The 26,861-nt window shown below is 35.2% G+C and overlaps 1 protein-coding gene across 5 annotated transcripts in view; it reads right to left on the minus strand.

The window, feature by feature from the left end:
- The window catches only part of LOC107742703 (kelch-like protein 29), a 287,726-nt gene that overhangs the window by 60,833 nt on the left and 200,032 nt on the right, over nt 1-26,861 (minus strand). For all 5 annotated transcript variants that reach the window (XM_016555731.1, XM_016555728.1, XM_016555730.1 and 2 more), the window contains 3 exons: nt 23,268-23,406; nt 13,968-14,164; nt 8,688-8,947 (listed from right to left, as the gene is read on the minus strand). In XM_016555731.1, the coding sequence (XP_016411217.1) occupies nt 8,688-8,947; nt 13,968-14,164; nt 23,268-23,406 (596 nt within the window). The remainder of the gene's footprint in view (nt 1-8,687; nt 8,948-13,967; nt 14,165-23,267; nt 23,407-26,861) is intronic.

Here is a 26,861-nt window from a genome sequence, read left to right on the forward strand (position 1 = left end):
GTTAAAGGATCTTCATGAAACCACAGATGCAAAAGAACCTTTATTTTTTAAAAGCGTAGGTAAACATTTATTCATCAGTATTTTTCTCACTTTGTCTTCAATCTTGGATTTTCGCTTTTCTCTTGTTTTCCAGCACAAATATATAAACATTCTTAAATCAAGATAAATTTAAAGTCACAAAAAAAATTTTTTTTCAGAAAACAAAGCATTTACATTTACAAGTACATTTACATTATGCATTTAGCAAGTGGCTTACAAAAGGCTTAATTACAACAAATGTCTAATATCTTAAGTATTTTGCTCCTCAAGTAAATGTATCTTGATTTAAGAATGATTAGAAATAGGGATGCACGATATTATCGGACCAATATCGGAATCGGCCGATAATGGCTTTAAATGCAAATATCGGCATCGGCCTGATATGAAAAATTATGCCGATATGTCTTGCCGATAAGAGGAATACATTAACTCACATGTGCTCAGGGTGTGCTAGCGATTAGATCACGTCAACAGTGCGATTAGATCAGGTCAGCAGTGTGGCTCATTCTTGAAACAAAGTTTTGCCTGAATGGTGATTAGATTCACTGCTTTGGATCGCTGCATTTAAACTGAGAATGCACTTACAGAATGACACGTTTGGTGTGTGATAAAGTAAAAAGCAATAGAACATGCAGCGGCAGCCTTCCCCGGGTCCTAATGCCCGCTCAGTAAGGAGTTTCAATTCCATAGGGGGCACTGTTGGCCTACTTCTAATAAAATGAAAGCAAAATACACAAATAATATTTAGGCTGTGTTTCTGATTAAATAAAGCAGTAATTGATGCCATACAATCATGAGTATGTTTTGATTTAAAGGTCAGAAGCTTACATAAAAAAAAAAAATCACGGACATGTTTTTCCGATGTTAAATTAAATAATTTTATATACTGATTTATTCATTAATTTGTAATTTGTTATATTTTTTAAACAAATTATGAGCTCTAAAAGATTTTCACAACTCTTTTGCTTTAGACCATCTACAAATGTTAAATCTTAAAATAAAATGTTAAGGTTACCACTGCATCTTTCTGAAAAAAAAATGCGGTGATTAATATCTAGTTTATTTATAGTTATTTTCAAATCTTCAATGTACTGTCATTATAAAAGAACTTTATTATTGTTTATTTAATTCTAACAAATAAGTTCTTGTTAAAAACTAACCAAAATTAAAAATAATTATATATCGGTATCGGCATCGGCTATCGGCCAAAATGAGTTGAAAATTATCGGCATATCGGATATCGGCAAAAATCCAATATCGTGCATCCCTAATTAGAATGTTCAAGACAAAATTACTGAACAGAAAAAAAATCTCTCTTTTTTTTGGCAGTGTACATAAAATTCGGCCAAAACAATGAATCTTAAGTGCCGATGCTTTTCCAAAAGCCTTTGAGTCAGGAGCGTTGAGTCTGTTGTCTGAAAACACTGCCTCCACAGGCAGCTCAGGTTTAGAAACAGAGCAAATGTGTGTGAGAGGCCTCATGTTGTTTTTATGCAGAAGATACCGAGTGTGGAGAAACTTTATTTAGTCTCCCTTAAATATAACATCAGCCAGGCAGAAAGAAATGAGCCACTGAAATATTCTCTCAAACACAAAACAGAGGAGTTCAGCCGGGGGGTATCCCTTCCTGAGAGAAAGAAAGAGAGACAGAGAGAAACACAAGCCAAGAGAGGGAAAACTCTGTGCGCATTGAAGCGAGATTCAGCTTTTGAAAGAGTGAGCACAACAGAGATGTATGCATAGGAGCCGAAGCTGACTCACCATCTCAACAAAGCGCAACAGTGGCTGGCCGTTTTCTCAGCAGTCTGGGTTCCTCAAGCATTTTTCTCATTCATTTCCTTCATACTGCAGGCATTTCAAAAATGCTTTTAAATAAATAGTTTTAAGACGTGAACCAAACCAACTAGCACTGAGATTTACAGTCCTGAACTGATGCACAAAAAGAGGTATGTATGAATTTAAAAAGACATTGCAATGTAAAACTATTGATTTATGGTGATTCAAATCAATATATTTGAAGTTTACACTAAAAAGACTACATTTCATTGTAACAAGACAAACACATTGTATTGCATTTACACAACGAACTGAAGTAATAAACATGCTTTGGGAAATGTGATTCATTTTAGTGCATCAATTCATTCAAATGATTCATGTACTGTAAATGAACCAGTTAAAAAAAACTATTCACAGATTTATTGCTATGTGCTACTGTGATGAAATATTTAGTATACAAAATCCTGCAGTTCCTCACTATGTTTTAACTCAACTTAGTGTGTTTTTACATTTATTAGTCATTAAAAAAACACATTCAATTGTAAATGAAATTCTGACTAATTGATAAACAAATAGTGCTCTGATATAATATGTATATGTACATGTATAATAATATAATATGTTTATATGTACAGTATATAACACACAGAGATATCTGCCCAGAAATTAATTGGTGATTCATTTTTAAAACTGATTCATTTATATGAATCATCCAACTTATTTATTAAAAGCTATGAACAAACAAAGAACCCTGTTAAGCATTGTCAAATGAATCATAAATGATGGCACAATATCAAACTATTGGCTTATGGTAAATAAAATATTTGAAGTTTACAGTAAAATAGTACTTTTTCAGTAAAACACGATTTTATTTCCAACAGGAAGCCCTGTAACATAACAAAACACTGCTTCGACACTGTATTGAATGCTAAATGTTACATGCATGGCAAAATTAAATAATTAAACATAATCCGTACATGTAAATGAACAACATTAATTTCTAGGTAGGTATTTCTGTGCTTCTTTGTTGTAAAGAAATATTTAGTATACCAAATACTGTTGTCCCTGACAATGTTTTAATTCAAATTAGGGTGTTTCTACTTTTATCAATACATAAATAATTAAATAATAATAAAAAAAAAAATGTAATTGCAATTTAAATTGAAATGCTGTCTTATTGAGATTTGCTTTTTGTGTGGTAGATTTGCAGTAAATGTGTGGTCTGTGACTCTAATTGAGACTCCCTTTTGTGCTGTCAATCTATAGTTGAATTTTGGTTTTGTGGTAGATAAATAAATATAAAAATAAATCACCTATAGTACAAATTGCAGTGTAGATACTTCTTCAAAACAGCAGCTTGAGAACTTTAAATATTCACTTTCAATGTAGCTCCTCCATCACTCATTATACAGGCTGTTTTTTCTTTCTACTGTACATTTAAGACAGCAAATACGTTTATAATACACAGAGATATGTGGCCAGAAATTAACTGGTAAATTGCTTATTTATATGAATCTGATTCACTGAAATGAATCAAACTTCCAGTTCAACATAATGAGTGTGTTTGATTATTGGAGGCATGAATGAACGAATGATCCCATTAAGTTAATTAATTAAATTATTAAGTAATAATTAAAATGCTTCGGGAATATCTGCCCAGAAATTCATTTAAGAATCATTTTTTGAACTGATTCATGTATATCCAACGTATTCACTAAAATGAGTCAAACGTCCCAGTGCAACATAATGAGAGAGTTTAGAAGAGCGTGTTTGGTTATCGACTAACACCTTTGCGTTGTAAACTTTAGAGTACGTCTGCATAGTAGATTGAACTCTTATTTCCACCCAGCCAGAAAGATCCAGGTATTTTATGATGCGAAATTAAGCACAGATCAATAACATCAAAATAAACAGACCAATAACCACCCAGCACATTTGATCTGCAAACGATAATAAACTCCTGCACTTCTCTGCTATATATTCACTTTACAGTTTTAATTTAGACTAAATGGTCATCGTGAATCGGTAATAGTCCAGCCGCCACGTCTCTATACTAGGACTGAATGAGGGGTGAGATTGAAGTCCTCAGTAACAGCTGCAAATTCAAGAAGTTCTGATCTCATTAAAAGGCTGAAATGGTAAGATTCCCCTCTATGCCCTCAAGTCAAACATGACCCCGGCAGCTAATGAGTACTGTCTGCCAGGCCCGAGCATCAACGCCGCCACATCCATTGTTATTTTCTGACTGCTGAATTAGATATCCCTGCCGAGGGTGAATGCAGATTGCCCCCTTGTGCAAAAACCATCATTAAGCATTCTTTTCAGCTGCATATTAGTTCTCTCCTCAAAGGAGATGCAATTAATCAACTTTCTTTGTCAGCCGGCCTCACCGGCGAATTCGTCCGGGGCGTTTCTTTAATGGTTCCGCTGCGCAGGGCTTGGCAGGATTGTACAGCTCTAATTGAAAGCGTGTGGGCCGGGCTCCGGACGTGTCGTGGAAAGGGTTTGGATTTTGACTTGTGCACGGCAGGTCAAGGGCCTGATCTTTGGCGGTCCAGAGCCGTGCTGTTAGCAATCTGGGGAAGTTTAGTCTGCGTTTGAGTGACAGTGTGACTGCTGCTCGGTCCCGGCAGGTGGACGCGTGGCACTGAGGCCAAGGTTTATCAAAGCTGATTTTGATATTTGTGTCACTGGAGGTGGTCAGACTATGAAGTCTGCTTTCTCTTTTGAACAATTGAATCTCCGGCTATGCTATTAGACTGTCTGAAGCATATTGGACGCAGAACAAAAGAGCACAATTACTGGGAATCAGTTACAACTGGTGCTTCTAATAAGAAAGGACATAAGGACAATGAATAAAGTGGTGGGGCACATTAGAAACTTCATCAGCTTGGCTTATGCATATAAAGTAGTTGATGTAATGTTTGCCCAGTAATTGTAATTTACTGATAGTAATCAGATTGCCATAATTAATAGATTTGGAGGAGAGTAGGCAGTTAAATTGAGTGACTCATATGTTCAATGGAGTGCAACAGTTACTGCCTACTGTTAAAGCCACCTTGGATCTGAATAGAATAGAATAGAATAGAAAAAAAAAAAAAAAAAAAAAAAGTCAAATAAAATAAAATAAAGACAAATTACTCAAAGTCTTTAACAAGTGAATGAAGATGAAGCATTGCAAGTGATGTAATCAAATTAAACTATTGATTTAAAGTTGTTGTTTATTAGAAAAAAAAAAAAAAAAGAAAAGTCAAATAAAATAAAATAAAGACAAATTACTCAAAGTCTTTAACAAGTGAATGAAGATGAAGCATTGCAAGTGATGTAATCAAATTAAACTATTGATTTAAAGTTGTTGTTTATAAATATAGAAAAAATATTTTCATTATAATCAAAATATAATCAAATTCTAATCAAATAGATACAAATATACACTAATGTTCAAAAGTTTGAGGTCGATAAAATTTGAAAATGCTTTTGAAAGAAGCCTCAAAGAAGGACGAAAGAAGTCTGTTTTCTATTTAAACATATTTAAAAATATAATTTATGGCATTACTTCAGTCTTCACATGATCACATGATCCTTCAGTAATCACTCTAATATGCTGTTTTGCTGCTCAACAAACATTTATTATTCTTATTCTTATAACAGCATTAGAAATAAAATAGCATTAGAAATATTTTGTAACATTATAAATGTCTTCACGGTCAATTCTGATCAATTTAATGAATCCTTGCTTAATAAAAAGAAATAATTTCTTCAAAAGAAAAAACCCTAAAACGTACTGACCCCAAACTTTTCAATGTACACTTTAAAATATACATTGAAAAGTGTATGTATAGTGTACAAGTAGTTGGAGAATGTGGGGAGACTGATTCGATTGTGCTATTCACAATGCTTCATTGGATCGTTCCTTTCATAATTCATGGGTAGCCTAGACCTTCACTAGGAACTGCACTGCTAAACACAATTAAAAAAAAAAAGTTATTGAGATATAAAAATAGAAATTAAAGCATAATATTGGCTCCAACAGAAGCATCGATTAACAACTTCAAGAGCTCACTGTAGTGTTAAAAATCAATTCTACTACGGAAGAAATAAATGGGATTTTTGTCAAGCAAATGGACCAAGCAAAATAAAAGCTCTTAAAATATTATAATTATGGCACCAAGAAGTGAGGGAAATGATTTATAAAACATCTAAATGGTTGCCTTCCTGTCAATTTTTAGTCATAATGATCTGCAAAGTGGACTGCATTTATGATGACAGTCAAAAGTCTGGTTGCGTGAGACTAGATCTGTGTGTTCTGAATGCTTCAGTAAACCCGGCTGATCTTTCACACTCATTAAGCAAGTGATAAAACAAGTGGCTAGGTACTTTTATCCCTCTGAATGGCATATTCTCAATCCAATTTCTTCCCACAGTCTCTCACACACCAATCCAAATCAGAATGAGTCACCATAAATCACCCAGTCCATCTAGATGTATGGCTACTGGACCAAGGACAAAGTAAGGATCATTTACTAACATTAGGACAGGGCTGATCATTCACATCTCATGCAGGAGCTCGGCGCTGGTCCCAGGTGTGCCGTAAGAGGCTCTATTTAAAGCTCGGCTCCTTCCCCAGCGGCTCGCGCGGGCCCTTGTGTTACAAGCACATAAAAAGCATGTTGACTCACTGTAATAAACTAATGCAAATTGAGCAGCGGCGTGAAGGATTGCACAATAAAGATCCATACATCACTGCGCACGGAGGTCTGGCGGCTGCATGCGTGCAGCCCACATGCGCAACCCGCTAATATACCACTAATTTACCATGAAGCATAAACGTTGTTATTTTTTCATTATCTATACATTCGGCCAAAAACGATCCCCGTCTCGGACCGCCGAGACGCTCTCACAAACAAACGTTTATTGCTCAGAGCAACAACAAACATTTGCCTTTGCGTTTGTGCATCGACTGTGACAATTGGAGCTGATATATCCTTAGGAAATGTCAGTGGATTCAATCAAAACCCTTCCATCGGAGTCTGGAAGGGGGTGAAATTTAGAAAGAGAGAGAGAGATGGAGAGAAAGATTGTGAAAAATGCATCTGTGGCTCAGTGTTCCAGAGCTGTTTATGAACTCTGCGCAGTCGCGGGCCGTTTTATAACGGAGAGAAACTTGTGGCGGTGCATGAGGGGGTTTTTAAGCAGCAGCACTGTCACACATGGCTCATCCATTTCAGACAGTCACTGCACCCCATCAGTGCTCCAAAAGGTCTAGTGTCATGCCACACGGCCCCTGATTATCTGATCTCGGCCCTCGACTTCTGCACGGCTCTCTGCTCCGCTCTCTTATTTATGTTTGCTGCGACTTGCCTGAATGTATTCTTCAGGGTAACAGAAATAGACCAGCAAAATGGTGTTGACCTCTTGTTCTCGGGGCTCTGGGAAGCCAAAACTTCTTCAATGTGAAGAGAGATTTGAGGAGGCCCTATTGAATTGTCTAGCCCACCGCAGACAGGTCTTTAGATCCATAAAGAAACAAAGGCACTTCAGGGGGCCTGAACTCTTGCTGTGTCTCAACAAAAAGAGGCAAAATTCAGCTTTCAGACAAAACTACCAAACAGAAAGCAGTCACAGTGCTAAATAAAACAGTTTTAAAGATTCAATGTGAAAAACAGACACTAAAAATTGATTAAGAACAGACTTTGAGAATTTATGAGACCACTTTTTTTTATTTTGAAAGATGAAATACCTGTATGCTGGGTCAAAAATACAAGACATGTTTTTATCAGACTACACTTATTGTGTTGTATGTTGTTGATTCACTAAAACATGTTCCTAAAGTCATTCATTTGGGAAACAGACTACATTTATAGGGTTAGATTTGTTGTTTATTTCCAAACAAATTGTCACAAACACAACTCCACCTGGCATTCATTTGTGGATTACAATCATTTATGATTCAATAAAAAGAATCAGCTCAAAAGAGTCATTCATTGAAGAACTAGACAACAGAGTTTGTGCTATGTTTGAATCACTAAAAAGAACTGTTTCATGATCATATTTGCGGTACGATTTCAGTTCTCTTACAAGAGTCTATTGTTCAAAATTGAGACTATATTGGTCATGCTTTATGTTTTTGATGGATTCACCTAAAAGTAATGCTTCATAAGTATAATTTGTTCGGGAATCAGATTATAATGGTTGTGCTGTAGGTTTTTCATTCGGTTAAAAAGAAAAATGAGTCATTTTGAGACTACACAGTTCACCTTATATGCATCTGATTCACTAAAAAGAACCAGTTCATAAGAGTCATTAATTCAGCAATCACATCACACTGAAATGAATCAGTTCATAAGAATCATTAATCCAAGAATTGTACTACAGTGGTTCAGCTGTATGTTTATGATTCACTAAAAAAGAACCAGCTAATTAAAGGACGTTTGTGTTGAAAAGACATAAAAGTAAGTAATGACCGATACTGTATTTTCATTGTTTAATTTAAAGGGATAGTTCACCCAATAATGCAAAATTCTGTCTCATGTCGCTCCAAACTGGTATGAACGTCTTTCTTCTGTTAAACATAGAAGATGATATTTTGAAGAACGTGGGTAACCAAACAGTTGACGGTAGCCATTGACTTCCATGGTATCTGTTCTATACTATGGAACTCAATGTCTACTGTCAACTGTTCGGTTACCCACGTTCTTCAAAATACTATTTTCATTTTTGGATGTACTATCCCTATAGATTATAGATTGGGATCCAAACGTTTGATCCAATGTTTCAATGGTCTAATGATATTTTTAGAGGACAAAATGTAGACAAGGCATAGATTTGAAGCAGCTTCTTCAACATGCACATGTGAACGTTGCTGATCTCACCTGTACTCTACCGACTGGGTCCTCCTTGATCCACTTGATGACGGTCTCATAAACCAGCTCCTCGGCCTTGGTGTTCAGGCTGTCATTGGACAGGTAGTTAATGAGGTCTTCTGTGGAGATGCTGAGGATCTCGTCTTGTCCTGCCACATCGGGGAAGTTCTGCAAGGCGAAGGCCTTGGCCATGTTGTGGAGCTCCGTGCAGCACATGGCCTCGGCCATGGCCAGAACCCCCAGGCAGTTTGCCGCAGTCAGCTGCTTTTCTGAAGAAGAGAACAAGAGAGGCGCTCACATCCATAAAAGATCACAGCACCGAGGGGATGAGGCTCTAGCAAAGCTATCTGTGCTCTATCTCTGGGAGGTTCCAGAGAAGGGCCCCTGCTTAAGGCGCTCCGGAGACAAACAACAGAACAAATCAATTGAGCTCAGAGCAGCGGGTTGGGACGCTGTCCTGCAGATTAGAATGGCAAGGTGAAGCTCATCTTTAGTCCCGCTGAGTCACATCTGAAGGTATTTGACCAAGCGGGTGCAAAGGTCCACATTTTTAACAAGGCAAGAGTCTTTTTGTAAGTGGAGAGCCCTATTTTACACTACAAGAGCTGAATATGAGTCCGTGGTGAATGAATCTAAGGCCAGATTGCCAGTCTGAGTGGTTTCTTAAGAGTCTCTTTCTAATTCAAATACGAAAAGCATAATAAGAAAAGCTAAAGTACACGTCTGTGGTGAAATACTAAAGATGGTAATTATATAAAAAAAAAAAAACTAGTGTGCTTTTATACATAAATATACACAGCTCCGATCAAAGTTAAGGATAAATTAAATTGATCAAAATTAATGGTAAAATCATTTCTAATGTAAAACATTTCTATTTCAAATAAATGCGGTTCTTTTGAACTTTCTATTTATCAAAGAATTCTGGAAAAAAAAACAATGTTTTCAACATTGATAAAAATAGGAAAAGTTTCTTGAGCAGCAAATCAGCATATTATTTCTGAAAGAATAAAAAAAAAAGATTTCTGAAAGATCATGTGACACTGAAGACTGGAGAAATGTTGCTGAAAATTCAGCTTTACGTCACAGGAATAAATTACATTTTAAATTATATTCCAATAGAAAACAGTTATTTTAAATAACAATAATATTTCACAATATTACCATTTTTACTGTATTTTGGATCAAATAAATGCAGCCTTTGTGAGCATAAGAGATTTCGGTAACACTTTACTTAAAGCCTTTATGTATAATACATTTTAAATGGGTTATTAAAGGGTATAATGCATTATAATCATTCATAATGTGCATTTTAATACATTAGATCTTGTCGTAAATAATTATAACCAAATTTAAAATGCATAGTGTAACAATTAATTGATAAGTGTATATACTGTATATAATACATTATACATAAAGGCTTTAAGTAAAGTGTTACTGAGATTTCTTTCAAAAACATTGACTTTATATATATATATATATATATATATATATATAACTTTAAAAAAAAATCAAAATGTTCAGGCTTTTGAATGGAAGTGTATATATAATATGTCTGAATTATGTTTATTCATGAGCTTTTCTCACCAAACACTGAGATATATGAGAAAGAATGATACATTTATTTAATTAATCAGAATATAATGTAATTAACACTAAGCATTGTCAATCAATTAAAATGACAAAATATAAAAATATAAAATGCTATATAAATCTACAATTTTCAAAATGCATATTATATCATTGTAATTATATTAAATAAAATTGTATATATACAAATTTGAAAATAAATAAATAAGTTGGTACGTAACTGGCATTGAAACCCATGCTTGCTGCAATGCAAAACGCTCGTCGGCCAAAATCCAATAAACAAATAGCTTCAAGACTGCAAACAACAAGGACAGCAGATCTAAATCAGTCCGTAACAGACGCACGCAACCTGATCCGCACGAAACCCCCGTGACATCGGCAGTTCTTACACAACCCAATTTGTCTCCAATATAAAACAGAAGAGTACAAATTGTTGTAAAAATGGTTGAGTGAGCGCCTGGTGGAGGCAGATGGGCTTTTATTATGTCTGGGTCTTTGGAAGCTGGCCTGCAGCGCGCCATCGCCAATAAGCCAAACGGGCCACTCGTCTTCTTCCACTCTTAGAGGAAGGAAAAATTATTTTTTTAGGTGAGGTTTGTGCCAGAGGCTGTAAATGGCATGCCGCAGACAGACCGCAGAGCGAGGTTTATGCCCAGCGCTGGCATGAGTTTATAGACACGCTCTGAAGTTTCTGAGTCGACGGTGCTGTGTGTGGCATTACAAACACATGGCCTGCACCTACCTCACTGCCAATAGAACTTCAGCTGCTCTAACCTCTTTTTCTTAAACCTATTTTAAAGCACGCGCTGTTAATATGCGGTCCTTGAATTCCCAGACTGTGTGTCGTGTAGTTCGGCAAACCTGTGTTCCCCTTATTTCTACACACCCTCGCTGGACTTAATCAATTGTTTTGTACTTTGCAACTTTGACATGCAATCAGATTTTCTGCCCAAAGGCACAAACCAATCCTCAACCTGATGTTTCTGAATGCATTACACTGACTTTCATTTGTTGGGGTCTTACAGGCACTTGCAAACATACTGGAGCACTTCTGCAGACTAGAAAGAAACAAATCAATAGCTTTTTGGTGGTATATCTTTACTGACCTTTTAAACCAGAAGTTTGACTTCGTCCACATTCTCGGTGCATATAGTATATCAATGGTATCACAAACCTCAGCAGCATGACTTTTTGATAAGGTAATATCATCGCTGAAGCTTTCTGAGATGTTCCACCAGCATTATATATGACTGTTTCTTCAAGTAAGAGCACCGAGTTGAGTTTTTATTTTTATGACAGATGATTTACAACAGTAATAACAGATTTCTTTTCTGTTTATTACAATGATGGTCACATTAAATATGTCCGGAAAACTTTTTTTTACTATGCCTTCATCATTTATTTTTGTTGTTTAATATTATTTTTAAATTTTCAAATGCCTTTTTATGCAAAGATTTTATTGTTTTAACCTTGTCCCAACCTTCAAATAGAGTTGCATATTTTAAGACTGGGACAAGGGTCATTAAAATATGCAACTATGGGACAAAAATATGGGACAAAAATTATTTTTCAAAAGTTTGAATTTGGTAGGTGGTAAAAAAAAAAGAAAAAAAAATGAGGTTGAAAGAAGTCTCTTATGCTCACGTTGACTGCATTTATTTGATATAAAATACAGTAAAAACTGTAATATTGTGAAATATTTTTACAGTTTTAAAAATGTGTTTTCTATTTGAATATATATTAAAATTTAGGTTATTCCTGCGATTCAAAGCTGAATTTTCAGCATCATTACTCCAGTCTTCAGTGTCACACGATCCTTCAGAAATCATACTAATATGCTGATTTGCTGCTCAAGAAACATTTATTCTCAATGTTGAAAACAGTTGTGCAGCTTCATATTTTTGTAAAAACTGTATTTTGTAAGATTCTCTGATTAATATAAAGTTCAAAAGAACAGTATTTATGTGAAATAGAAATATTCTGTAACATTATAAATGTCTTTACTTTTGATCAATTTAATGTGTCCAAGCTGAATAAAAATATAAATATTAATTTGCGTATTATTTTTCCTCTCCTCACTCTGCTGGTCATCTGAACCTCCTCTATATTTGGTATTGATTGGAATAATCAGTGCTGGATGAGATCGTGACATCGGGTTTGACATTTCAATGCAATTGTTCTCTGACCTGAAAGAATGCATCATACAGCTTGTACATGACTCCATCTGATGGATGCTGGGATCTTGTGAGTTCCGTACCTAAGAAAGACACGCAGACTTTGCAGAAGGTGTTGAACTGAAACTTGTTGGCGGCCTCCAGCAGGGTTTTGGCGTTGGCCGAGTGGATGACCAGCGAGCCGGTGTAGACGAACTCCAGCAGCAGCTCCAGCACATCTGCACCGATGTTAGTCATCTTCAGCTCCAGCTTCTCTCCACTGCCCGTCTCTCTCGATGACCTGACCACACACACACACACACACACACACACACCTTCAAATAGAGTTGCATATTTTAAGACTGGGACAAGGGTCATTAAAATATGCAACTATGGGACAAAAATATGGGACAAAAATTATTTTTAAAAAGTTTGAATTTGGTAGGTGGTAAAAAAAAAGAAAAAAAAAAGAGGTTGAAAGAAGTCTCTTATGCTCACGTTGACTGCATTTATTTGATATAAAATACAGTAAAAACTGTAATATTGTGAAATATTTTTACAGTTTTAAAAATGTGTTTTCTATTTGAATATATATTAAAATTTAGGTTATTCCTGCGATTCAAAGCTGAATTTTCAGCATCATTACTCCAGTCTTCAGTGTCCCCCGATCCTTCAGAAATCATACTAATATGCTGATTTGCTGTTCAAGAAACATTTATTCTCAATGTTGAAAACAGTTGTGCAGCTTCATATTTTTGTAAAAACTGTATTTTGTAAGATTCTCTGATTAATATAAAGTTCAAAAGAACAGTATTTATGTGAAATAGAAATATTCTGTAACATTATAAATGTCTTTACTGTTGATCAATTTAATGTGTCCAAGCTGAATAAAAATATTAATATTAATTTGTGTATTGAATAGTAGTGTACATTTTATGACGGAAGAGCTTAAGAAATCTAGAAAAGAAAAGAAAAATCAAGGTAAATATCACCTGTGAACAGAATATATTTTATTGTGACATTTCCAATCTAATTTAGTGATATCATTTAAAAAGAGTGAAAAGATGATACATAAACATCTATGAAATTAGCTTTGGCAAGACAAAGGAGTCAGACATTTGTATCTATAAATTGCGAGTTCTATACTCTCACTAGTTTAATTTGTAGTTTTGTCGTTTAAAAGTTCACGGGTTCAAAAGTGCTCATAGTTGAAGAAATTCTCTGATTAATATAAAGTTCAAAAGAACAGTATTTATGTGAAATAGAAATATTCTGTAACATTATAAATGTCTTTACTTTTGATCAATTTAATGTGTCCAAGCTGAATAAAAATATAAATATTAATTTGCGTATTATTTTTCCTCTCCTCACTCTGCTGGTCATCTGAACCTCCTCTATATTTGGTATTGATTGGAATAATCAGTGCTGGATGAGATCGTGACATCGGGTTTGACATTTCAATGCAATTGTTCTCTGACCTGAAAGAATGCATCATACAGCTTGTACATGACTCCATCTGATGGATGCTGGGATCTTGTGAGTTCCGTACCTAAGAAAGACACGCAGACTTTGCAGAAGGTGTTGAACTGAAACTTGTTGGCGGCCTCCAGCAGGGTTTTGGCGTTGGCCGAGTGGATGACCAGCGAGCCGGTGTAGACGAACTCCAGCAGCAGCTCCAGCACATCTGCACCGATGTTAGTCATCTTCAGCTCCAGCTTCTCTCCACTGCCCGTCTCTCTCGATGACCTGACCACACACACACACACACACACACACACACACACACAAACACAGAGCTCATGACCACAGGGAAAGTCATACGACCACATCATGTTTCAAATAAATCCAAAATCCATTACTGGATGCTTCTATCAAACGGCTGCCTTTTTTCCCGGTTTGAAAAAGTGATTTTTTGAAAGCAAATTCTGTAAGATTTTAAACATTATAATGTGTTTAAAAGTTAATAAAATGCATTTTGCCATCTCAAGGAAAATTAATACATTTTAATTTATTTGGGGTTAACATATGTGACCCTGGACCACAAAACCAGTCATAAGGGTACATTTTTAAAGATGAATAAACAAGATTTCCATTGCTGCGACATATAAGATGGACCCTTTTTAATAAACAAAACAAAAACATAAGATAAACAGATGCAAAAGAGGATTACAATAGGACCTATTTATTTATTTGTTTGCTTATTTATTTACTTATTAAAAAAAAATACTTATATTATATATTTTATTTTCAACATCTAATTTTATTTAATAATAAATTAAATTATTAATAATTAGCTATTAGTTCATCTGTATTAATAATTTGTTTAATAGTAATAATTATTTTGTATATATTAATATTTTTAAAATATACTTTAAAAGAAAATTAGCTTTTATAAAAAATATATTATTAATATCCTTATATTTAAATTTTATTTAATTGTTTTTAATTATATGAACGAATGAACAAAAAATATGTTAAAAAGTTAACATTTATGTTCTTTTGCCTTTGAATAATTGAATATAGTATGTGGTGATTAATACAGTTTTTTTAATACAGATTTTTCCTGGAAGGATCTTGGCTAAACTATGTTGTACTTAGATGGCTATATAATTGAAATGGGACTAAATAAATAAATTCATTCATTCATTTAAAAACAAACAAATAAACACAATTTTAAGCCTTTTACACTGAAAAAAAAAGAAATTTCTACTAAATTTCACAAACAGCTACAAAGAACTGCCACACGACATTTTGAAGTAGAAAAACGGAAATAGTATTGTCTTGTGAAAAATACTTAAATAATCTTTGTTTTATTTACAACTTGGAAAAAAAAAAATGTTGTGCAGTGCTGATTAATACACTGTTCAACTAAAAAAAAAAAAAAAAATTTAGCACTGGTTAGAGTGCTAGTTTGTCCCTTTTTAACCCATCGCTGGTTTTATATTTAACCCAGCATTTTTTAGAGTGTATAATCAAATTATGACAAAGTCATTGTTTTTTTTATGAAATTCATTAAAGACGGACATATTTAATTTATTAAATATGATTGCAAAAACAACTTCAAGCTTTTTAGTACTACACTGTCAACAACAACAATAAAATAAAAGATACATATACATATATAAAATATACATAAATATACAGAGTATATATAAAGTGTATAGAAATGTTTTGATAAATCTTGCAAAATAATGTTAGAGGCAAAACCCAAAAACTTTATAAAGTTCTCCTAAAAATGAATCATTTACGTTGTTCCAACAATAATTTTCTTTTTTTATTAAACATAAACGGAGAAAAGTGTCTCTGTTATCCATACAAAGAAAACGGATAATGATTTCTACTATCAAGCTCTAAAAAGGTCTAAAAAGCATAAAAGTAGTCCATACGACTCGCTGCACTATATTTTCCGAGCCTTGTGAAGCCATACATTATAGCTTTTGTGATGAACACACCAAAACTAGCTGCCGGAGCTCTCAAAACTCATTTGCACTTATTCAATTCAAATCTCAATGCAAAATACAACCATAAATGCTATTAAAGGGGTCATATGATGCGATTTCAAGTTTTCCTTTCTCTTTGGAGTGTTACAAGCTGATTGTGCATAGATAAGATCCCTGAAGTTGCAAAGACTAAAGTCTCAAAACCATTTCGGTATGTTTCTCTCAGAAAACTACTGCATGTCTTCGGAAGACTTGGAATATAGTGCAGTCAAAAGGAGCAGTTTCACAGAGCCTGGCAGTTTAAATCATCCACTTTCCCTGCGACGAAAACAACGTTCCTTGCTGAAAACAAGCTCAGAGTTTCTGCCAAAGAAAGAAAATAAGACTGAGACATGGGGGGAGTAAACGACAAACTACTTCTCGAATGCGCGTCTGAGAGGATCCCATCGTCTTGCACTATAGGCTGCGTTTTAACCATAGACTGTATAAAAACATGGACGTAGTGTTCGTGACATCACCCGTAGGTTTCCGAAGAGCGGTTTTGAAGCTCAAAGTGGGCGGAGCCGGCCGTCGCCATCTTGGCAGCGCGTCACCGCGTGTCACTCCCGGATAATCGAAAATGGGCAAAGAGGCGGGAGCTGGTTGCTGAAACCACACCCACCTAGCTCGACGGTGGTGACAGCAGCGGCAAACCACCTGTCACTCAAATGGCCACGCCCTTAATTATGCAGAACTTTAAGGCTTAATATAATTTAAACGGATGAGTTATAAAAAAATTCACCCCTCTCACAGTTGTCATGAAGGGCAAAATTAGCTATATAGACCAAAACCACTTTTTGTACCAGGCTGTAAACATATTTTTTTCTGCTGTGAAGTTGGGCATTTTAACATGGGGAGTCTATGGGATTGACTCCCTTTTGGAGCCAGCCTCTAGAGGCCAGTCGATGAATTGCACTTTTAGTCACTTCCGTGTTGGTTTTCACGAGAGAGACCGGAAGGTTGCCGCTTGGTTTTAACACAATACTTTTTGGCAACAATGACTTCGACACCACTCGTAACATGTTGAAGTCGACTAAAGGAAACGGGAGGAGCTGAGGACACGGTGAAGACGTGTGGAGGATGGTTGGAGTGAAGAAGACAGAGTCAGAGAGAGAGAAGAAAAAGTGAGACAAGGGGACGTTAGTTCTGCCACAGGAAGCCAGCAGCCATTCTTCAGGACCATGACTGGATCTTTGAGCGTGACCCCCCACCAAACCTAAACAAAGTTCCCCGTGGCCCTGTGCATGAACATAGGAGTGCGTAGGGTGTCATTAGTCTCCACTGATTGAGTACTTGAGGGGGGAGAAGGACAACTCAAGAGGACAATGTGCAATTACGCCCCTGGAACTACAGCTGAAAAGATTAAGAAACGCCACTCCCTCCTGAAAAGCAAAAAAAGCCAGAGTTTGTTATTTTTGTCCTCTCTAATTGCCTTGGCGGTAGGTTTTAAGATAATAGAATGGGATGTAGTCCTGGGTTAAGTTATGGAGGTGATAGAGAAGAGAAAGGGGGGGAAATAAGAACGGAAAAAGACAGAGGAAGAAATAAAACAAAAGCATGTTCATCAACCAGGTCAATTAGTGCAATCTGAATCGGCTGGAGTAGCAATTTGCTTTGTCTGAGCACTTTTATTATGGAAATCACTCTGGCTTTGGAGAGAGGTGCATATTTATGGAGCTGCTGATTGCAAGCGTTGTTTTTCAGCAAGATGGAGAGCGAGAGACAGCAAGCAAGGCAGAGAGAGAGAGAGAGAGAGAGAGAGAGACAGCATGTCTGTGAGAGATAGAGCAGAGAAAGTGTTTGCAAAAATGAGCATCTATTATTTTTCTCACTTAAAGTGCCATTTTTTCAGCATTAGCAGCCGACATGAGGATGAGGATGATGGGAGATGGCCACATGGTGCATGTGTGTGCTAACGGAGATTATAAATTAGCTGGGCACGTCCAAAAAAACTGCTGGCCACTGTTGACTCATAACACATTCAAACACACACACACACACACACACACACACACGGAAAAAATAAATAAAAAATATCTGGAGCTCATTTTCTCTGTCCGTTGCCAGTAAGGCATGATTAAACATGAAAATAAAAAGCATGCTTGATTGACCATAATTATCCTCGTTCATGTATGTTTCCAGACAGAAATGGCTACAGCATCATGTTGGCATCCGAGGTATAGAGGAGAGGGGTAAGTTCACTGTGCATTTTTTTTTGTCACATTTTTTTGCATGTCAAAATTAATTTTCTATAAGCCAGGTAAAATAAATGTTTACGCAAAAGCAAATGTATGCTGGTCTTCCAATAATTAATAAATAAACAAATATATTAAACAATAAAAAATATAAAATATGCAGTATACATAAATACAATATAATATCATTATATATATATATATATATATATACACTGCATATTATACACCATTTTATTACATATTTTACAATTTTATATTAAAAAACGTATTTTAAGTCCTGCATATTTATTATACATATTAAAACTGTATTATTAAAATTATATGAAATTACAATAACTATTACAACTATATTAAAAATATATATCATTTTATAATATGTTTTGCAATTACATACATATTTTTAAGACCTGCATAAATTTGCAGCAAAATAAGACTTCAAGACTTAAGATTCGGGATTTGATTGTAAGGAAATCTGATTCAGATTTCTCTGGCTGCGTGTTACAGATCATTTCAGCGGACAGCAAACATCCTGCAATATAATTAGGAGTATTAGTTAGACCTCATTTCATCCCATTTCTGCTTGCCTACAGGACAACTAAAATATGATACAGCTTACCCCACTCTCTCCTATTTCGGCGTAATACTGATTCAGTCTGGAAGAAAAATCTACAGATGCGACCGAAAAGCATGACGCGAAAAGGGAATAAATAAAATTTAAAAAAAGCCTTTTTAGAGGTTTGGAGAGAAAATAGTGCCACCGAATCATTACAGCATGAAATATGAATGAAGGAGCACACTGTGGAACTTCATTACTGTATATAAACTTCAACCCTCCGCGCAAAAACAGCCAGAAAGTGACTTTCCTCTAGTGCAGGAGGTAATTGTGCCTTCATAGAAGTCGACTGTCACATCCCACGGGATTAATGATCTCCCACTGTTTTCCGAATGAAACCTCGCACTTGTAACGCCACATCTACTGTAAAACAACTGCGCGGTCTTATATAAATAAATAAATCAGAGCGCGGTGTCAAAGCTACTTTAAGCTAGCCAGGTTTCACATTACGCACATACGCTGACGGCTTGCCACAGTTGCACTACCCATAAATTAAAGTGGCACCGAGCATACTTATTGAAAATCCGGAGGGGAAAATGGAATTACTGAGGGCAATCCGTCTCTGCGCTCCACGCGGCAGACGCTAAAGGGGAGGGTAATGGCTTTTTTTCCCGTGGCCGAGGGGAAGCGTGTGTGCACATTTAGGAGGTGCATTATATCCTTCAGGTGGCATGTTCTCTCCTGCGCCCCTCAGATTAGCTTAATGCGCGAGCGTAAAAATAGCATGTGGCTCAGGCAATAGCGAGGCGCAAATTTTCAGCCAAGAAAAGGAAACGTTGTTCAAACCCGTAAATAACGGCATGGTGAACTCATGCGATACGATAGACTAGATGCTTATATCAAATTGTGTAAATATGATTTAGAATTCTTCCAACCAAAATCATGCTAATGTAACATCGACTGACACTAGATTTGCACAAAATTGAGAATTTGAAATGAATTGGCCACACCCTACAGGAAGCTGAATTGGTATGACAGGAAGTGGAATTTAATGAGTATCTACACTATAAAAGTGCTTTTTTAAGTCAATAAAACATTATTAGTGCACGTTTACAAGAAAATGCTATTTAGAGTGCGTCTCTTATCTCCCTCGCCTGTTTGAATGAGCAGCTGAAAATAGTAAAGCGCAGACATTTCAAAATAAGAGTCTTGGTGTATCATAAAATATGTTTATAAATTAAAGTCCCACATTATTTTAATTTAATTATATTTCATTCCATTTAAATTAATTTCATTGAATAGAATTTAATTTTTTATATTTGATTTGATTTAATTTAATTTAATACAATTTCATTCAATTTAATGTTATTTTGGTGACAAAATATTTCTGGAATTTAATTCAACAAACTCAGCGAGGAAAGAATAAGAATAATCTATCTATCTATCTATCTATCTATCCTTGATAACTTTTGCTTTCCTACGTATTTAAAAATTACAGATTAAATGTATCTGAATTTCAATTTATTTGAATTCTTTAACCTTCACACATTGCATAATGAAACTTAAGGTCGGCCTGGACTTTATCATCTAACATTTCGCTCACACTAGACTTTGTGTCCTTTCATTTCCATTCATATGCATGCTAACATGGGAGAATGAAAACGTGTTCAGAAACATTTCATATTTACAATGTTTGATGAACTTTGGCCTGTAATTATTGTAACCTTGAACTTTGACCTGTAATTATTATATTTCAAAACTAACTAATAGAAAATCTAACTGTCACAGACTAAACTCTTGATTCAATACACGCAACAGAAACCTCAAAGCTACTATAAAATAGTACTAAAAACTGTATCTTTTCACATTTTTCAAACCCTTCCCTTTCACCACCTATCATTAAGAAACATCTTTTGCCAATCCAAACAATTCCCACCCCACATTTTCAGTCTTTTTCCTTTGGAAATACGCCATATCATGTTGACCTTAAGGAATTTGGCTTTAAACTCGACGGGTTCATGCTCAGGCGAGGGTGACCCGGATCCTGGAGACGTACTGAGATCACAAATCTGCTTTTTTACTACTTTGCCCTTGAGCAAGGCACTTAACCCAAGGATGCTTCAGGGAAACTGCTCTTGCCATTAGCACGGTTTGGATGAAATGCATCTGTGAAATGGCAAAAACACTGATAAACACTGACTATTCATGTATGTAAGTTACAGAAACAATAACATTTTCAGTGCAGGTCCCCTAAGCTGAGCTACAACAAAAAGCAGCACGTGATTTTGTGAAGCAATGAAATCCTCTATGAATTTCAGTGGCGGAGAGGCTAATCTGTGCACATCGCCTACCAAAACATGTCTCCTTCAGTCTGATATCACCAAACAATCACCTCTGTCAAACGCAAGGTCAGTGGCAGCCGGATCTTAAAGACACACGACTACACAGGTCCGATGTTTACGAGGACAATCGTATCTTTCCCCAAGCAGCGAGCTCCTCTGTCATCTAGAGTCCCTATAAGCGTTCTGATGAGTTGGCTGCTCAGGTTTTTCTGTAAGGCGACTGGAGTCTATCCAGAGTACCTGCGCGAGAGTTTCTGCATTCAGTGGAATAGAAGCAGACAGGCGACTTTGAGACAGAAAGTGCAGGGACGACGAATCCTGCCCACCGGACTGAGCTTATGAATTGTGAATGTGAAAAACTAGCAACTGTGCCAAGAAGAATGAAGGGTATCTGAGGACAGTCACTCACAGCTCAGACTAGCTAATGTATAGTGAGTGTCAGGGAGACTAGCACGCTTAAAAACAGCCAAGCTACTAACTACATTTCTCAATATTGTGACAGCAGTGCAAAGGTTTACAAAAAGTTCCTTTTTGTAGTAACTATATTTTGGAGGTAATTGTGCTAAGCTAAACTATATTTTGGATAATTGTTGTATTTATGCTACACTGTTTTATCTAAGAACAGAAAGCTAATCAAATGAGATTGGATAGCTTTTGTCCAAATACATTTCACATCTTTTCTGCAGTAAAATAAATACAGAAAAATGCTACTGTTAATACATTTTCTTTAAATCAGCTGTATGCATTAGGTCTGTATATATATATATATATATATATATATATATATGTATGTGTGTGTGTGTGTGTGTGTGTGTGTATTGCAGTATCACATTTAAGCAATAAAACAAACAGACCATTCAAATGTCTAAGGTCGGTAAAAAAAAAAAAAAAAAATGTCTATGAAAAATGTATTTAATGAAAATAAAATAAAAGCATTAATATTGTGAAACATTATTACAATTTTAAATAACTGTATAACTTGTATATATATATTAAGATTTTTAGAATTTATTTATGTGATGCAAAGCTGAATTGTCAGCATACTACAAATTCCAATTTCAGTGTCACATGATCCTTCAGAAATCATTCTAATATGATGATTTTCTGCATAAGAAACATTTATTATTATTATGATCATCATCATCAATTAACACTTTTCGTAATCCATGTTGTTACAAAACAGCTTTAGAAAAAAAATATTATGCTTTACTGGAAAAAAATAGTGGATTGACATTTGTTCTAATAATTTCTCTGTCTCTCTGTCTCTATATATATATGAACATTCAAATATTGATGAATAAGATGTCTTGCACTGCAAAGATTTTTATAAAAGCTGTTGCAGTGACAACTACGTTTACTATTTTAACAAAACCACAACCTCTCCAATAATTTTCAAATATGTCAAAAAGTCCAAATTTCGTGGGCTCTTTAAATAAAGAGTAGCTTGTTTATAGCTTCACCAACAATGAAAATGAGATTCAAAAACACACACTAAACAATGAAAATGAGAGCATGGATGTGCTGAAAATGCGCGCGCACACACACACACACACACACTATAAATCTATCTGCAATGCTGCCAAAAATATTTTTATAATAAAAATCTCAAAAAGTGATCTGGCAATGGATGTAGAAGAGTGTAATTTGGAAAAGCGCAGCCGCTCGTAAAGAGTAAATACAGTAAATGGCTCTGACCTGTGAAGGTAACGATTCGAGAGAAAGTTTTCTCATTGTTTGCGACTCTGAATGCGTCTCCTACCATTTAATGCGCCCACCGTGAATGTTTAACATATGAATGGGAAACTTTTATGCTCTATGAAGACCATACGCTTGCTGATAAAATGGCTGACAAAGCTCATCCCACAGTCAAAACGACAGATACCACATTGCTTTTGGAGCACACTTTCCAGAATGCACAACATGGCATTTTTGGGGGATGATTTGAATGTCTATTGTGATTTATTTTTTAAGATCCCTCAATCATGGAACACATTCTCTGCTTTTAAAAAGGGAAATTAATGTTAATGTGTTCTAAAATGGGGGGAAGAAAAGGTAAAAAAAAAAAAAGAAAAAAAAAAAAAAAAAAAAAAAAAAGGGTTCACCTTTTTCCCAATTTTTTGAGCGAAACGGTGAATGGCTGCTGGCCCTGTGATAGAAACCAAAGTCTTCCTACAAACCTGCAAGAGAGAAACAGAGGGAGGGAAGAAAATGACACAAATGCGCCCTACGAAAAGAACAGATTGGATCAATGGCTGGTGGGAAGGGAGGAAGGCAAACCTTTTCACCATGTCCTTGAAATACAAGCTGCAGGAAGCTAGAACATTTTGGTGGACTTCAAACTCTTTGCCTTCAACTATAATTTTCAGGTCTGTAAACTCTTTCTCTCTGCGCTGCTGGTTCAACTCCTTCAACATCTCTGTAGAACAAAGAAGAAACAGACAATGCCAAACACGTGTTTAGAATTCAGCTTTTTTTTGGAACAGATGCAACAACAAAAGCAGACAGTGGCAAATATCACCACAGTGGCATAGATTAAAATCGGCATCGAATAAAAATGCAACACTTTACGGACACATTAGAAGCAAAATAAACAATGCACATTAGACATCAAGCAGAAATGATTCCGATTAGAAGATGCAAACACACAAGGCCATATTTCACAGTTTTAGAATGAATAAAAATACCCAGACATGAGCTGGAGAGGAACTGACTGACCTATATGGGCCAGAATCAGTGTGCACAATACTGGCAAAAATTTTAAATACATTTCCTGCCCAAACTATTGATTTATTATCATATCCCTCGGGGTACGGTGGCTTTTTAAACAATACTGTATTGGAGAACCATATTGTCTGTATTTCAGGACAAAGAAAAAAAAACACAGAGCTAGCAGAAATGATGATTAATGTGTGTCAACTGGATCATTCTTTGTATTTTAGAATATATTACATTTTCTATTCAACAGCCTGGAAGCAACAGAACTGCTCTTTGATTTCTATATTATAAGAAAGGAAAACAAATGTGATGTCTAAAACATGATTTTAAATACTGCCATACACTATTTCATTCCAAATAAATACAGTTTGTATTCATTGACAGACACCGGCACTGAGAGTTTAAGACCATAAAATCATAATATCAGCATAACAGGCCAAACATCTTGTAAACACACAGAAAGCTTCAAAGAGAGAGAGAGAGAGAGACAAACCTCAGCAGACACAGTGCAAAACACTTGAAATTCACAAATAGTTTCATCAATACATTAAATTCCTCAAAAAAATATCTGTGTTCTCTGATCTTCATTATCAAAAACAAGAAAACAAAAGAAAAGCTTGTTTGAAATCGCGCAGGGGGAAAAACATTGCATTGATGAAAAAGGATATATATATAGAGAGATTGAAATTAAATAAATAAAGTGTAAAACGTTTATACAGATAAAGTGCAAAACATATGTACAGTATATAAAGATTTGCAAGTATTAAATTAATATCCCTGCAGATCTCTTTTTGACATGTTTACCAGAATCATGGGAATATTCAAGTCCGAACGCAGAGAAAACAAGCAGCAGATGTAGATGTGGACGCATATGTAAAAAGACCGATACTGAGGCAGAAGTCCAAGCAGACCAGCAACGGAAACGAGCCCCTTTAATGAGGATCTATAAAGCGATTCTGACAAGCGGACATCGCAAAGCAACTCCAACAGAGAGCCAGCGTAAGGTCAACGGCTTCAGACAGCCCAACACGGCAGCCATGTTTATCCAACACGCTCTCTCAAAACCAGCGGCTTTCTGTTTCACAATTCGTGACAGCTACAACATATTTCAGCTGTTAATTACAATCCAAAAATATTCCGCGGTTGACACACTGTATGGACAACACGTTACACAACTCCTTATGCAATGTGTTATTGTGATTCACCATCGGCTAATTCACGCCACTTCCTCAGCACTGTCGACTGTTTATTTCCACAGCCTAATGGTCCAAATCTGTGATATTTTTATGAATAACAGTACTGAGTGAATGTGTCTCTTGGTTGATTTTACAGCCTAAACAAGCCGTTTATTTGATCTGGCAAAGCGAGATTGTAGTCAAAGTGCATCATGTAGTCATGGTTTGGGAACAAAGGCTGGTGGAGACGTTCTGTAAATATAGAAAATTACCTCAATTTTCATCCTAACGTTTCTGATATAGACCATGAAAGCAGCAAGCATCAATTTAAACAATTTAAAGCATTTTTACTAAACAAAGCCATGTTCTACAGTATATGGACATGATATAATTCATATTCGTTAACTACTTATCTGAATTACTCATAAAATCACAGGACAACTGTGAAGATCCGACAGCAGGGAGAACCAAATCAAATTATTAGAAACAATGCGCTATTTCAGAAATCAATTTGATCTGCAGCGCTAAAGCAAATGGAACAGCATTGTAAACACATCAACGAAATGAACAACTACATTAACGCAGCATGCACACAAATGCACACACACACACACACACACACACACAATAATGAGAGCCTTGAGCCACAGCGGCCACTTTAGCAAAACAAAACCAAACACAATGAATCTCAGGGCCGTCTAAAATTACACTGAAATTACAAAGAAAGCAGCTGATTTACTGACACACACCAACACTGAGGCCTGGTTGCTGTTTACGGTTCAGAATGAATCAATAAATAAATAAATAATTTTTTTTTAAATGTGTTAAATGGAATTTGAAAAAAGCAATTAAAAGGCCAACAGTATATATCAGTCTGAACTATAGTTGACATGCAAAACATTTCATAAAATAAAGCCATTCTGAATAATTTGCAAATTTCTCGGGATTTATCTGACAATTTAAGCTATTAACTAAATGCATAAATACACAAATATAAATGGCAATTATATATACATACACACACACACACATATATATATATATATATTACAGATTACAATACAATATTTTTATATTTTCACAAAATTGATAGTTTTTCTTTTTATTCTGAAAAAAAAAACTGTTGTGCTTTTAAACACACAAAAAGGAGATTTTTTTCGTAAGATATAACCATTATTACATTTTATAAAACAGTTGTTTACGGTTCAAAATGAATTGATGAACAAAGAAAAAACAACTAAATGGAATTTTCATCACTAAAAAGCTATTAAAAACCCATAGTATTTTACAGTGTGAATTATATATGCGACCCTGGAACACAAAACCAGTCATAAGGGTAAATTTTTGGAAATTGAGATACATCTGAATGAATAAGCTTTCCGTTGATGTATGGTTTGTTAGGATAGGACCATATTTGGCCGAGATACAACTATTTGAAAATCTGGAATCTGAATCAAAAATTAAGTTTTGATATATTTACATAGTAAATTTAGAAAATATCTTCAAGGAACATGATCTTTAATATCCTAATGATTTTTGGCATAAAAGAAAAATCGATAATTTTGACACATACAATGTATTTTTGACTATTGCTGAAAATGTACTTGTGCTACTTAAGACTGGTTTTGTGCTCCAGGGTCACATATGACATGCAAAACATTTCATAATATACTTAGCACATTTGTCTGTATTTATCTGATGATTTAAGCAAATAACAATGCTAAAACTTAATGCAAACCTGCAAAGATGTAAATGTAACAATTTACATTTTGACAAACAAATTCACATCACACATTAACGGATCAGAATTAATTGATAAACATATATAGAGATATATACTATTTTATGCACTACATTTATTTTTTACAAAATTTAATTAATAGCTGGATTTTCTGTGCATTCAAAAAAAACACAAAATGAGACTTTTAATACGATATAAACATAGATGTATTATGAAATGTTGTAAACAACAGCAAAAACC

This window comes from Sinocyclocheilus rhinocerous, unplaced genomic scaffold, assembly GCF_001515625.1.
Source record: "Sinocyclocheilus rhinocerous isolate Xijiao unplaced genomic scaffold, SAMN03320098_v1.1 scaffold1038, whole genome shotgun sequence".
Lineage (NCBI taxonomy): Eukaryota > Metazoa > Chordata > Actinopteri > Cypriniformes > Cyprinidae > Sinocyclocheilus > Sinocyclocheilus rhinocerous.